This window comes from Aquila chrysaetos, chromosome Z, assembly GCF_900496995.4.
Source record: "Aquila chrysaetos chrysaetos chromosome Z, bAquChr1.4, whole genome shotgun sequence".
NCBI lineage: Eukaryota > Metazoa > Chordata > Aves > Accipitriformes > Accipitridae > Aquila > Aquila chrysaetos.
The window spans coordinates 65,182,759-65,196,583 of record NC_044030.1 but is presented as its reverse complement, the minus strand read 5'-3'; the positions used below and the strand labels follow the sequence as shown (position 1 = coordinate 65,196,583).

At 37.8% G+C, this 13,825-nt stretch overlaps 1 protein-coding gene across 4 annotated transcripts in view; it reads left to right on the top strand.

Annotated features, from left to right (window-relative positions):
* IPO11 (importin 11) overlaps positions 1–11,761 on the top strand; it is a 112,555-nt gene extending 100,794 nt beyond the window's left edge. For all 4 annotated transcript variants that reach the window (XM_030004185.2, XM_030004187.2, XM_030004184.2 and 1 more), the window contains 2 exons: positions 1,796–1,880; positions 11,441–11,761. In XM_030004185.2, the coding sequence (XP_029860045.1) occupies positions 1,796–1,880; positions 11,441–11,605 (250 nt within the window). In that variant the 3' untranslated portion in view covers positions 11,606–11,761. The remainder of the gene's footprint in view (positions 1–1,795; positions 1,881–11,440) is intronic.
* The last annotated feature ends 2,064 nt before the right edge of the window (positions 11,762–13,825 follow it).

Below are 13,825 nucleotides of genomic sequence, written 5' to 3'. Positions count from 1 at the left end.
GAGACTATCACAACATGCATGTTTAGCATAGGAAAATCAAGGCTGAAGCAATATAGAACTGCAGCCACTAAAGGATGAAGAGCAGGTAGACATGCACAGGGAAGACTACAAATTAAATGATAGTGTTGGCTGAAGCATAAACTGACTGTGAATACATTTAAACTGGAAATTTGAAGAAACTGTTGTAGTTAGATTAGTGAGTTTTTGGAAGAGGGTTTCCAGATACAAATGCAAAGATAAAGGTCTTACCAGTTTTTAGATGGAATTTTGATCAGGTTATGAAAATTATTACTCAGTGCCCTGGTTTACAATACAAAGGAATTACACTCAGCCAGATTTCCTAGCATCTATGTTTTGAATTGTAGTGATAACTACAAGAAAGCTTTACAGACCTCAGATTTTCTGGAAAGGGGAGTATTCCATTGCTCTAGTCTTGTCTCAACAATATTTACATTTTTCCCAATTTTACCATCTTCTCTTTTTTTATTGCCTCCTCTCTTAGTTTTTTGAATTACTCTTTGTGGTTCCTAAAATTTGTCAAGGTCTGAAAAAGTTAATTCAATCTTGTATGTTTTTGCAATTGATATATTTTTGCCTCCTTTTTTTTTAATAAACTGAGTTGTGAGAAATCATGCCATTTGTGAGGAGAGGAGACATGAGATTTGCTGTACTATTTTGAAATAACTAATCCCTTCATTGGAAATTGCTTCTGTGTTAGCATTTGACCCTTCCGCCGTTCTATTTAGCAAGTGTTTCGTACAGCTCTAAATACACGTTAATAGAAAACTGAATATATAAAGTAAGTAAGTCTGAACATTTTCCCATAAAATCACAACTTTTTTTCATTTTAGTAACTTCAAGTTATTCAACCTAGCTGCAGGAACATTTGACCTGCTAGTGGAATGCAGCAATTAAAAATGCATAGTAGTACAGGGCTGAAAATGAGCAATAATGTTCATCTGTCTTGGTGCTTTGTAATATCTGGATTATGTGTCCTTCCTGCCATAAAACATACCTAATACATGGTGGCAAGTTGTTGTCACCTGAGTGATTTTTAAATCCTTTTGGTTTTTAAAGCAGATTTTCTAGGAAAAATTTGGTAAAGTTGTAGAATATTTGTGTATTCTTTGAACTCGGAGAATGTAAAGTGAATGGAAAGCATGTTTGCTATAGGATAACATTCATCAATGTCTTTACAAAGTCTATTCAAACTGTTTGAAGACACAGAAAAATGTCTGGCATTTAATTATTTTTTCATATTTTCTGGTTTATACTTACTACAAAAATAATAGTTAAAATATGGCTGTTACTTGTGTGTATTGGTACCTACCAGTTGAGGGTGGAGCAAAACAAAATATAAGAAGTTTAAAAGCTTTGCTTTGCCTGCCTAGAAAAAACTCTTTATATAAATTACTGCAGAAGCTGACTCATTTCTGTCCACCTAAAACATTATTGTTCAGTGTCTTGGAGATTTTAGTCTCTAGAACCAAGAGCATTGACCATATTAGTTTTTAGGTCTTCTTGTTAAAGTTCTCATGAATTCAGTGAGAAATCTTTGCTAGTTTTGCATATATGCCACTTTGATTTTCATGTTGATAGGATACAGAGTGCTTATATTGCATTTCCTTGGAAAGATTGGGAAATTCTAGTTAAGAACAGTAGGTTTTTCTATATTAGTTTTTTAAACCCACATAGTCTGTTTTCCATATGCAGAAATGCATTTTTAAGCCACAACTTGAGCTAAAATATGCATGTTAATAATGTGTGTTAAAACTGTTCTTATTCCCATTCTTAGCTGCATGTTGATGTCTCATTTTGAAGAGCCCAAAGCTACAGAAGATGAGGAACCTCCCACAGAGCAAGACAAAAGGAAAAAAATGGTAAGTTTTAGATCAGTTGTTCAATTATAGAACTGATTATGTGATTCACTTATGTCACACTAAATTCTTTACCTTTGGATTTGGTTCATCTATTGTTCTTGGAAAATTCATCTCTTGAATCAAAAAAGGAAAATGCTTTGATGACAAACTTTGCAGCCACAACACTTATGCTTCTGCTTTCCTTTTGCGTCTTGGAAAATGTTGCCAAAGTAAACATCATCTGTTCACAAATCTGGACACTATAATACTCAGACACTGTAAAAAGGGTTTATTGAAAAATACAGGGAGCTGAAACTTACGGAAATGACACGGCAGGCCAAATTTGTCATATTTAAAACAAACTTTACTATATTGGATTTTGTGTCTTACCTGAACAGCTATTGATCCGTATGCTTGCATAGAATCTTTTTCCAATGTAAAGAACTCTTATTAAGGAGTATTGATTTAGGTGAAGATATCTGGATTACGTACCATGCAATGGTGCTATTTTTGTCCAACCTAATCTGTCAGTGTTTCATAATTTAATTTATTTTTGTAAGAGTTCAGGGAAGCTGGTTCCTCACACAGAAAACTACAGTGTACAAATGCTGTGGAAATAGTCTGAACTGCTTGGCATTGAGTAATTGCAAAGTGTGGAATTGGGTAATTGAGTAGATGTGTGTAGCATTGTCACACATTTGCTTTAAATGACGACATCTATCCAAAAGAATACTTGCAGACAGTCCTTTGGTACTTTATTTCTTCTCGTAAGAGTAGAAAAGAATTTGGATGGCTTTTGATAGTTTGTTCTAATTTGGGGGGGGGCGGTTTAAGCCACCGCATGCTTTTGGTTTGTTAGTAGGCTTTTCTTTTAAATACTAATCAATATATGGCTCCTTTTCAAAAAAAAAAGAAAATTACTCAAAAACGTTTGCATATTCTTTTTCTATTAGTAAGGCCTTAATAGAAATTCCTAGTGTCTTGCGATTTCAGATTTAAACAAAACATGGAAATATTATTTTCTATGGTCCTTAAAAATGTATTAGATAGTTCTATAATTCAGTTACACTTAAAAGCATCTCTAGACTCTGTTAAATTTGGTTAAATTATCTTAAATTAAATTCCAGGTGTTTATTGCAGGATGATAATATTTATAAGCAGTTTTAGATAATCTCTTGACATATATAGATAGATACCTATATATCTTTATCAATAGGGATCAATGTATCTCTCTCCCTATTGATAGATAGATATGTTTGGTTTGTTAATCAGATTTAAAAAACATAAAGTGAATTTAAATCTACAGTCCTTTCATTTTCTTAGTTTTCTTTGAATATACTCAAATTTTATTGCTGGCTGGCTGGCTAAAGTTTTAGTAACTCTTGCAGAAATTCTCTTAATTTTTCAGTTACAGGTTGACTTTAATAGTTTGGATATGTATTTAGGAATTTAGACTTGTTCATTTGCTGTGGACTACCTTCAATGCGGATATATCGAGCAAAATAAAAAGTAGGGCACATTGGTTTATGACCTGTATCATTCTTCCCTCCTAAATAATACAATGCTGTACAAACCAGTACAGTGTTGATGAACTGTCATTATGAGGGAGCTGTTCTGGGGTCACGTGCAATATGGAGTCAATGGCCATTTGAATAAAGAGAAATGGCTGTGCTTTGGTAAGGAGGAGCCAGAACTGATAAGGACATGACAGGGCAGGTTTTGATTTACATGGGAAATATATCTTCCCTTGCATGTTACTTTCCTTTTTTTTCTAAGGAATTGCTTGTGATTTGTTCCTCAACTGGTTTTTAGCATTCAGCTTAAACACCTTTGCAGCCTCTGTTTCCTTGGAAGGTTTGCACAGAATAGATTGTCATACACAAACATTGAAGCTTCGTTTTCATTTTGGATCTCATAATCTAAACATAACTATTTCCACGGTTACTGTGTTTTCTAGATTCCTAAGCTTTATGAAAATCCTTTGGTTTTCTCCTTTCAATCCTCTTTTGTAAGAATAGCTGTCTGTTTCACTCTTCTCATTCCCATATTTAGCTGATTATACCTGATATATTTCAGATGTGAGCCTTCTATACCATCATTTTTTCAGCTAACTTTAGTATTCACTGTATTCTTATTCCTTTCTATGCAATTTCTCACAGCTGTTAAAGTGAGCAAAGTAGTTGTTATAAATGTCTATAAATTCATTCTGAATCCCATCTGAAATTGCTAAGTATACATTTTTGTGGATGGTGCAGAAATTGAGACTTGCCACTTCTCATGGCTGTTTATTTCAAAATTATACAGGTCATTTGGGTAGGTCACTAGTCGTAGAAGTGTCAAATAATAATCAGGATTTTTAATCATGGCTTGAAAGCACAGCAAGCATTTAATTTGAAAAACTGGATTAAAAACAAAACATCACCTGAGTCCACTCCTACCCACCTGTACTGGAAGTTTCTTCCTCTCTGTAGGAGCGTCAGTGCACACACTCAATTCATGTGACATTTAGAACAACTGCAGTAGCAGATACCTCTGGTGAAATAAAAGTGGGAACAAATATTTGAAGTGAGAAGAGGAAAATCAAGAATAACTTAAGGGGAATCTGCAATTGATTTAAGAAAGTTTCTAGTCTCCTGTCCCACTTCATTCCTGCAAGAGGTTTCTACCCTCTTATATATTTCATTGCTGAATCAGCAGCTTGTATCAGGGCTTAGAGTTTAAACCTCATAAAACAATAATAAAAAGATAAATGGGATTCTCTCTCTGAAAATAATAATGCTTTGCAACTTTTAAGGCCATTAATATAAGAAAAAAGATAAACTGTCATGGTGTCGTGGTTTCAGCCCAGCCGGTAACAAAGGACCACGCAGCCGCTCGCTCACTCCTCCCACCCCCCTCCGGTGGGATAGGGAGGAGAATCGGAGGAGAGAAAAGCAAAATAACTGGAACCTCGAGGGTTGAGATAAGGGCAGTTTACTGGGACAACACAAAAAAAGGTTACAACAACAACAATGGTACTAATGAAAGAGTATACAAAAAGAGTGATGCACAGTGCAACTGCTCACCACCCGGGACCTGACCCTCTGCCACTTCCCCCGCGGAAAGCCGAGTGCACCCCCCAGCCCGCTCCCCAGTTGGGGGGGATGATGGGTCTGATGTCGCATGGTATGGAATAGCTCCTTGGCTAGTTCAGGTCAGCTGCCCCGCCTGTGCCCCCCCACCTCCCAGGTTCCTGTAAGAATTAACTCTATCCCAGCTGAACCCAGGACACATGGTCCATGCTAAGTATCACTTCCAGATGTTTGTGGAGGGTCTAGATATTTTTCTTTGATCTATCCCTTTATCCTGTCATTGGTACCTCTATTATTATGCATAGCTCATAATTACTAAAGAGAGTTTCAACTAGAACAGTGCTTTATAAGTTTATGATAATTTTATGTAATCGACATTTCCAGATACTGCTGTATTTTAGTCTCATAGCAAATATATTGAGGAGAATGTAAATAGGTGGAGAGTGATTCATGACCTTGCATTGCACATAGTGTCACCTTAGGTGACTTATTTATATATGCCCTTAATATATGTTTTTAAGAACTCCGGTATCATTGTTCAAAAAGGGAGTTAAGCTTTTTCAAGTCTTATTTGAAACTGTGGAGAGGAAAAGTGAAGTAAAGTATTTTCCAGTAAAAATCTATCTTATTTAAACCTGCATTATCCATGCTGGTACATGTTTTAGATGATGCATATATGTAAATATAGAAGGCTTGGGAGGTTTTTTTTTTTTTTACCCGCAGTATGGGCAGAAACTAGATGAACAGTGACTTTGTATCTTCAGGAAAAAAAATAAATGAGTTAGTGTAATAAGTGAAATGATCAAGTGTTATGTAATAATATGGTTTACTAAAAGTAATACTTTCATTTCATTGTTTGGCATATAATTTGTCCTTATACATTTAATCTACCACTTAACCACAGATGTAATGCGAGTCCCACTGAAATCTGTTAAAAAGCTTTGATATTAGGAGCCTTTCATATCGTCTGGCTCCCATTTCATAATCACTATTAAAAGTAAAGGATACACTCCCTCCTTTAAATTATTTTTCCAGTCTTTCCCAGAGGCTCACTGTTACAAGATACTAACCATCATGGTAAATATGTATAATTTTTTGTCCCGCATTCTTGCTCCCTCTTCAGTTTAAGACACTAAAGAGAATCTCTCAAGTTCTGGAAAACTTTTCAATAATTTAATTCAGATATCACCAACACAGTTTTTTGAGTTTTGTTAGACTTTTATTACCTGTTCTTGCATTATAATGCCATTCCATTGGCTTGTATTATCGTTTGTAGTGAGTGATTAGATCACTGTTTTAGTACAGAACAAGATATAATTGTTTACTGAAAACAGTGTAATTTTTTTGACTGTTGTCTAAAAATGTGGAGGAAAGATCCACCTAACAAACACTGGTTCAAACAACTGATAATTCTGCAGAATGCCATTGACGCTGGCAGGCGGAGTTTGGAGGGATGGGAAATGGTTGTTTTGTAAAACCTCTGTACCATTTTTCTGATTCAAACTGCTGTTCACAACCAGTGAGGTGGAAGATTAGCTTCGTGAGTCCAGCCCCAAGGTAGGCACATGTGTCCAGTTTCAAGATCAATTTGTAAAGTAACTACATTCAAAAGCTAGTCAAATCAGGCTTTCACTGAGCAGTGTAACGCACATTTCAACAGTGTGTATTTCCTTGCCAAACTTCTGCTTCCTGTCTGTAGCTGTTTTGACTAAGAAGCTGTTGGAATTTTCTCAGATTCTTTTTTTTTTTTTTTTTTTTAACTGGAAAATAGGTGTGTTTTGCTCTTATCAGAATCAGGAGCATTTCAATTAAAAAAAACCTCTGGCCACACACCTAGGAACTCAGCATACATACTTACATTCAGAAATATGGTCCCTGACCGAGTGTTTACAGACTAAGTAGCCAGTGTTAATATTGATATGGTTGTGTTCCGTGCTGGACTGATGTTGGATGCTCAGCGCTTAGCAAGCTGGAGATTCAATTTTCAAGAGGGTGATTTTTCCTCCAAAAACCAAATAGAATAATCTGAAAACATCTTATGGGTCCTGTCTTAAACCACATACTATTTTAATTTTGTCATAACGAAAATACAGTGAGTAAAGAGCAGTGCTTACTGTTATTCTAAACTTAGGATTTTGCTTGCTTACTCAGCTAAGGCTGCAGCTGATTGTCTAATATTGTTGACAAACTAATTATACCAAGCTATTTAATTTGTTTTGTTAGTTCTGAATACAAGTTCCAAAAACATAGAGTGAAAGGAAAGCAAATTTATTGTTGTTGCAGGAATCTCTTTAATTTACTCAAAATATTTTTGACATGACTAGCTGAATGAAAGCAAATTAGTGTATTAACTGTTTAATTAAGTCTGAAGACTCTTAAGTCTCATTTGGCTCACAGACACTGGATGCTGCTTCTAGCAGCAAGCATTAATCATTCTGCAAGAGTCCCTACTGGCTTACAGTGCTGCTGCTTTGAACTGTGAGGGATAGCTTTATGCTTGTTGCAATAAACTAAGCAGAGTTTTTGTATAGGTTTTGCATGGCAAGGATTTGGTAACAGGGGGGCTGCACGGGTGGCTTCTGTGAGAAGCTGCTGGAAGCTTCCCCCATGTCCGACAGAGCCAATGCCAGTCGGCTCCAAGACGGACCCGCTGCTGGCCAAGGCCGAGCCCATCAGTGACAGTGCCTCTGGGATAACGTATTTAAGAAAGGGTGAAATCTGCTGTGCAACAGCAGCCAGAGAAAGGAGTGAGAACATGTGAGAGAAACAACCCTGCAGACCCCCAGGTCAGTGAAGAAGGAGGAGGAGGAGGTGCTCCAGGCGCCGGAGCAGAGATTTCCCTGCAGCCCGTGGGGAAGACCATGGTGAGGCAGGCTGTCCCCCTGCAGCCCATGGAGGTCCACAGTGGAGCAGATATCCACCTGCAGCCCGTGGGGGACCCCACGCCAGAGCAGGTGGGTGCCTGAAGGAGGCTGTGACCCCATGGGAGGCCCATGCTGGAGCAGGCTCCTGGCAGGACCTGTGGACCCGTGGAGAGAGGAGCCCACACTGGAGCAGGTTTTCTGGCAGGACTTGTGACCCCGTGGCCACGCTGGAGCAGTTTGTGAAGAACTGCAGCCCATGGGAAGGACGTTGGAGAAGTTCATGGAGGACTGTTTCCTGTGGGAGGGACCCCACGGTGGAGCAGGGGAAGAGTGAGGAGTCCTCTCCCTGAGGAGGAAGGAGCAGCAGAGACAATGTGTGATGAACTAACCACAACCCCCATTCCCCGTCCCCCTGTGCTGCTGGTGGGGAGGAGGTAGAGAAAATTGGGAGTGGAGTTGAGCCTGGGAAGAAGGGAGAGGTGGGGGGGGAAGGTGTTTTTAAGATTTGGTTTTTATTTCGCTTTACCCTACTCTGATTTGATTGGTAATAAATTAAGCTAATTTCCCCAAGCCAAGTCTGTTCTGCCCGTGATAGTAATTGGTGAGTGATCTCTCCCTGTCCTTATCTCAACCCACAAGCTTTTCATTATATTTTCTCTCCCCTGTCCAGCTGAGGAGGGGAGCGATAGAGGGGCTTTGGTGGGTACCTGGCATCCAGCCAGGGTTGACCCACCACAGTTTCATACAATTTCTCACTTGTCCTGATAGAACATATGTTCGTAAATAGGCAGCAGAAGTGTTTCAGTTACTTTCCTGTGTAATGGAAAGACTACAGATAAAGTTGACTAGCTTCACTGAGGTTTTATGAAAAAGAAAATGTGGAATCACAATACTTCTAGAATCATAGTAATTACATACCAAAGTTGCAGTGCATATGGTAGCCTATTCCTGTAATTCCCAGCATTGAGCAAATCTGGCAGCTCCATTAGGAATAAAAAAGTATTAACTTTGAATTCTGTAATGTATTAAGTTTTGTCATCTTCTTCACGTCAGTTGTTTTTTCGAGATTAATTACTTCTCAGTAGTATTGCAGAGATGATTCAGAGGATTATTTGGAAACCCATCGTCACCTGCCATGAGGCAGGTGCTAGAGGGTTAGCACCTCTAAGAGATGCAAGAGAGCATCTGTATTGTGAGAGATGACAGAGATAACTCAGATTTGAAGTTCCAGCAAGCTTTGCATATGAGCAAGGATTCAAACCCTTTATTTTCAAAACAATGCAGCACTTTGTTCAGAATTTGAAAACTACCATTGGGGTGCCAGAACAGCATTACACACACACTGGTATTCTAGTAGCTTGGTAAAATTGGGGAAAAAATTGGGCTTAACTTGAGGCTTATTAGTGAACATGGACATATGAGAAATGAGAGGTTTATTTACTATGGACTTAAGTCTGGTTTTCTTTATTTCTTTTTCATTTGTTTGGTTTTGGGGGTTTTTTAGGTATCGGGAGAATAAACTTTGTAATATGAAATTGCTGGTTAGATGAATTTGTCTTGGTAGAGTACAAAGAAAAATTACCTGAAGCTGATGTTTTAAGGCAAATTGTTCTGACTTCCCGTTCTGAGTACTTTAACAAGAGTTTATGATAGGGTCACATAAATCATATGGTTAACTAAATATATAGATTAATTGGTTTGTGGGTTAAAAGGTTGTTAAAGAATGGCTTTTTGGCCATGCTTCCCAAGGTGACTTTGTAATGGATGCCATTCATCTAGTTGCTGCTGTGTTGGGGTCACCGGGAGGAGAACACTTGTCTATGGCAATTTTAATACCTGTTTTCTGTGCAGAATTCCCTATAGTAATTTTATACGTGACTGTTTAGACCTATGAACTTACTGAAACAAACTAAGGAGAAATGTGTTATATGTCCCAAATTACAGTTGTTGGTTAACAAATGCATATTGTTCAGAAACTGGTAGGTTCTTTGCTTGGCAAGACAGTCTTTTTTTACTCTGTAGATTGTGCTAATGCTGTTACAAAAGGATATCACTAACCTTGGCAAATCTTGATTAGAGTAGCTGTAGTTTAGAAATTTTGTTAGAAAAATCTGTTTATATTCTAGAGACCAGATTACATTTACTAAGAAGAATTATTACAGAATACTAAACTATTATTGCAATTACTCCCCTTTTCAAAAGAGTGTAATGTTAGGATTAAGTAACGAAAAGATTGTATTTTACCTTTGAAAAGTAAAATAGCTGGATAGTAGAAGATGGTGAAGGATCTAAGGCTAAAAAGCCAATATTAGGAATACTGAGGGAATGATTAAGAGATTTACAATATGAAAGGTGGGGTGACCATAATAAGAAAGAAGAGCTTGAAAGCACTGATGGAAAAGGCTAAAAAGCAGCCTACTTTGTCACTGGAGTACTTCATAAGAAATAAGACTAACTTCTCTTTTGTGGCAATTGCAGTGTTTTCAGATGTTTTACTCTGTCTCATATTTATGTGGCTGTTTCAGTCAGTGTTTCCCCCTCATTTAGGTATAACATTGTTTAATAAATAAGTAAATTATCTTAAGGTTTAATGTCTTCCAATCCATATTAAAATTCAAGTATTTCTTTTTTTGTATCATGCCAAAAGAGTAGTTGTGCAAGTTTAATATGCCTCATTTTTTTTGGAAATAGCAGTATAGCAGGGTATTACAAGCTCAGAAGTCTCCTATTTCAGTGGGCTTTGAGATCTAGCATTATATTTTGTTTCCTGACCTTCCAGCACAAATAGTAGTGTGTTTTTGATACTAAGATGAACAGATAAGGTCTGCGGTAATTGCCCATTTATTTCAACATCCTACTTTTTAGGATGTGACAAGCTCCAGGTGTCCCCATGTCCCATCATCTTTCATCCAGCCTGATGGACTGAGGGACAAATGCTGCATAACTGTACATGTCCTTAGCCTGCCCACACTTGTCTTGTGATTCTGAAATTAAGAATAGGTCCTGTCAATGTAGCCACTTTGTTTACCTCTTTTTGCTTTCATTAAGAAGCAGTTAACATGTGGAAATTAATCACAAATTCTCTGTCCTTCCCTGCCCGAAAGAAAATTGTATAACCCAGCTGGACTAATGAGGTTGTACAGGTACTACTACTGAAGAAGTATGTATTCTTTATGCATTTGGACTTTATGCATTTATTTTAGCTGTTGTTTGTCATATAATCTAAACTAGTTCAACTTTTCCAGGGTTTTGTTTCCTTACTAATAAAATATAATGGACCATAGTTCATGCCATCTCTAAAGTGCTTATCGTGGTAACATCTGATGTGTCTTCTAAGAGTTATGAGAAGTTCATTCAGCAGTAATTAACAAAGCAGCTTTGAAATTGTTTTATCTTCTAGAAGGGTGAAATCTTACAGCAGACTGGGTCAATGATTTGAGATTGTTTCAAATGGTTTTAAACTGATACTTGCTTTTGATAGTAATTAATTTGATCTTTGCTTTACAGGAGTTTTTCCTCTTGTTTCTAAATTAAGTACAAAGAAAAGCAGATTTCTTTCTTGAGCTGAGGTTATAAAAGAGATGAGTAAGTCGCAGAGTATTTTTTAGTGCATTATTATATATTTTTCTCTTACATGTTTCCACAGCTTGCACTGAAGGACCCTGTACACACTGTGTCATTGCAGCAGTTCATCTATGAGAAGCTGAAGGCACAGCAGGAATTACTCGGAGAACAAGGTTTTCAGGCACTTATGGAAACCGTGGATACAGAAATAGTTGCACAACTACAAGAATTTTTACAAGGCTTCTAAATAAGCAGAAACAAGATTTTTTTTATGTCCAATTTCCCTTTCAAACAAAAAAGGAAAGAACTCTAGCCTTCCATCTTGTACGGAAGAGCCTACTGAAAGCTGAAAATAACTTGTGTTAAAAAAATAAATAAGTTTCTGTTGTGGCTATTAAACTAACTTTGGTAACGCTTTATGTTATTTTTTTAATAATGTATTTAGGGTTTTATCATCAGAGTAACACTTCCATGATTCCTAACGTGGTATATGCAGTCCTAGATAGTACCACTTTTTTGGTACCATTACTGGCTTTTTGGTTCACAAAGCTTTGTCATAAACTGAGAGGTCTGAAGGAACTTAGTAATGTATATTAATGAGAGTCTATTAATCCAGCAGTATAATTCACCAGCAGTATAATTCAGTATCAGGAGCTGCTTGTCTTGATACTGTTTACCTATAAATTTCTCCCCTTCCTATTACCATTTCTTGATTGTCCATTCAGCTGTACAAGCAGAAGGAGTTAGGGAAGCAGCAAGACTGAGCAGAAATATTCTTTCATGAGAGAAAGATAATTCCCATTTGAATTGTCTCAGAGAAAAAGAAACTTAGATTGTAATGCTTAAATTGTATTTGAAGAGGAGTTAGAGAATATCAATGTATATCTCTATACGGTATCATCTGAAGATGTGGGATTTCATTTTTATCACCAACTGCTTTATTTCTATTATGAAAAATTTCTTGCTTTCTTGAGTTCCTTCTATCTCACTTCTAGCTGTCATAACACAGAGAAACGCACCAGAATTAGATGAGTAATTAATTCCAGTTAATTCTTGGCTGTACCTGGGCTACTTAAGATTGCTGTTGTTCAGTATCTTAATTCTTTGCTTTTTTTCATCAAAGGCATATCATCAGGATACTTCATGATTGTTACTGAACAGTTTGAGCCCAGATGGTCACAATTGAAATAATTATTTGCAAACGTGAGGCTCACTTTGAGTTTTAATTATTTACTAGTTACCTGGACAGCTGCAGGAATGACAGGGTAAAGCTGCTCCTTTCTATGTGCCTTTGTCTTTCATACCTTGCAGGTGGGAGGGGAGAGAGAAGGCTCTTTTCCATTTTGAGATTTTCCTTCTAAGTTCTGATCTTCCACCTTCAAAGCTGAAGTGAACTTTGTTTGCTTCATGAAGGGATAATCACGCTATTAAGACAGGTTTGTTTTGTTTTTTTTCCAGAGGGTATTAGCTGTTTAAAGACACCTACATGCTTTTGATAATCTTACCAGATGCTTTTAAAAATCTGAGCCTTTTTCTTTACTGACCCTTTGGGGAGTGATTGTTTCTGAAACTTTCCTTCCGTTTGCCTAACTGTTCCCTCTTCCTCCTTTGGCTTCAGTGGCAGAGGCTGCTGTGGCTCTTGCACTTCTGAATGCAAAACCTCCCCTGTACCCAGCTGCCAGCATCTGTCTGCAGAAGTTGTTTGATAACTCATTGTTTCCTGCTTTTTACCTTGGCGTAGGGAGGTTTGTTAGAAGAATTGTTACAATTTGTCTGTATGTTACCAGTGTGTCATTTTCTCAATCATCCACCAACACAATTCTTAGAATTAAGAGGTTTGCCTGATTATGTTTGGTACTTGCAAGGGAGGGGTCTCAATGTGCTAATGTGCTAACGGTCCCTTTCAGCTGTGAACCAGGGATACCAGAACCTGGTGGCATTTGACTGCAGTTGCATTTGTTGCATAATTAATCTGCAGAGACCCTCAGCTTTTGGCTCAGTGTAAAATTAGCGCAGGTCTGGTTGGCCTTGCTAGCTTTGACCATGCACAGCATGACTGCATGGCGTGCAGAAAAACCTCAGGTCGGGAAGCAATACTTTTCTATAGCCATTTGGTAAAATCACTTGCATGGTGCTGAATGGTGCTCCCTGATGTTTCAGAGGGAGGGAGATCCCACCTACTGTAGTCCAGCCCTGGCCAAAAGGCTGCTCTCTGCATTTCTGCTGCATGGCCGAGCCTCCAAGCTCCCTGTGCAGCATCTTGTGGTCAGGTCAAACTTGTCAGCGCAGCTGTGTGCTGCTAAGCCAGACCTGCCTGCCTACATCATTCTCTGTGATATTCCAGCACCCATTACCTCATGTGGTGGAGTGTTAACTCCAGTTTATTTTAGTGCATAGTAACTGATGTTGGCACAGACTCTTGTCAGGAATGATGCACATACTTTTGGCTAATAATGGCATGATAACA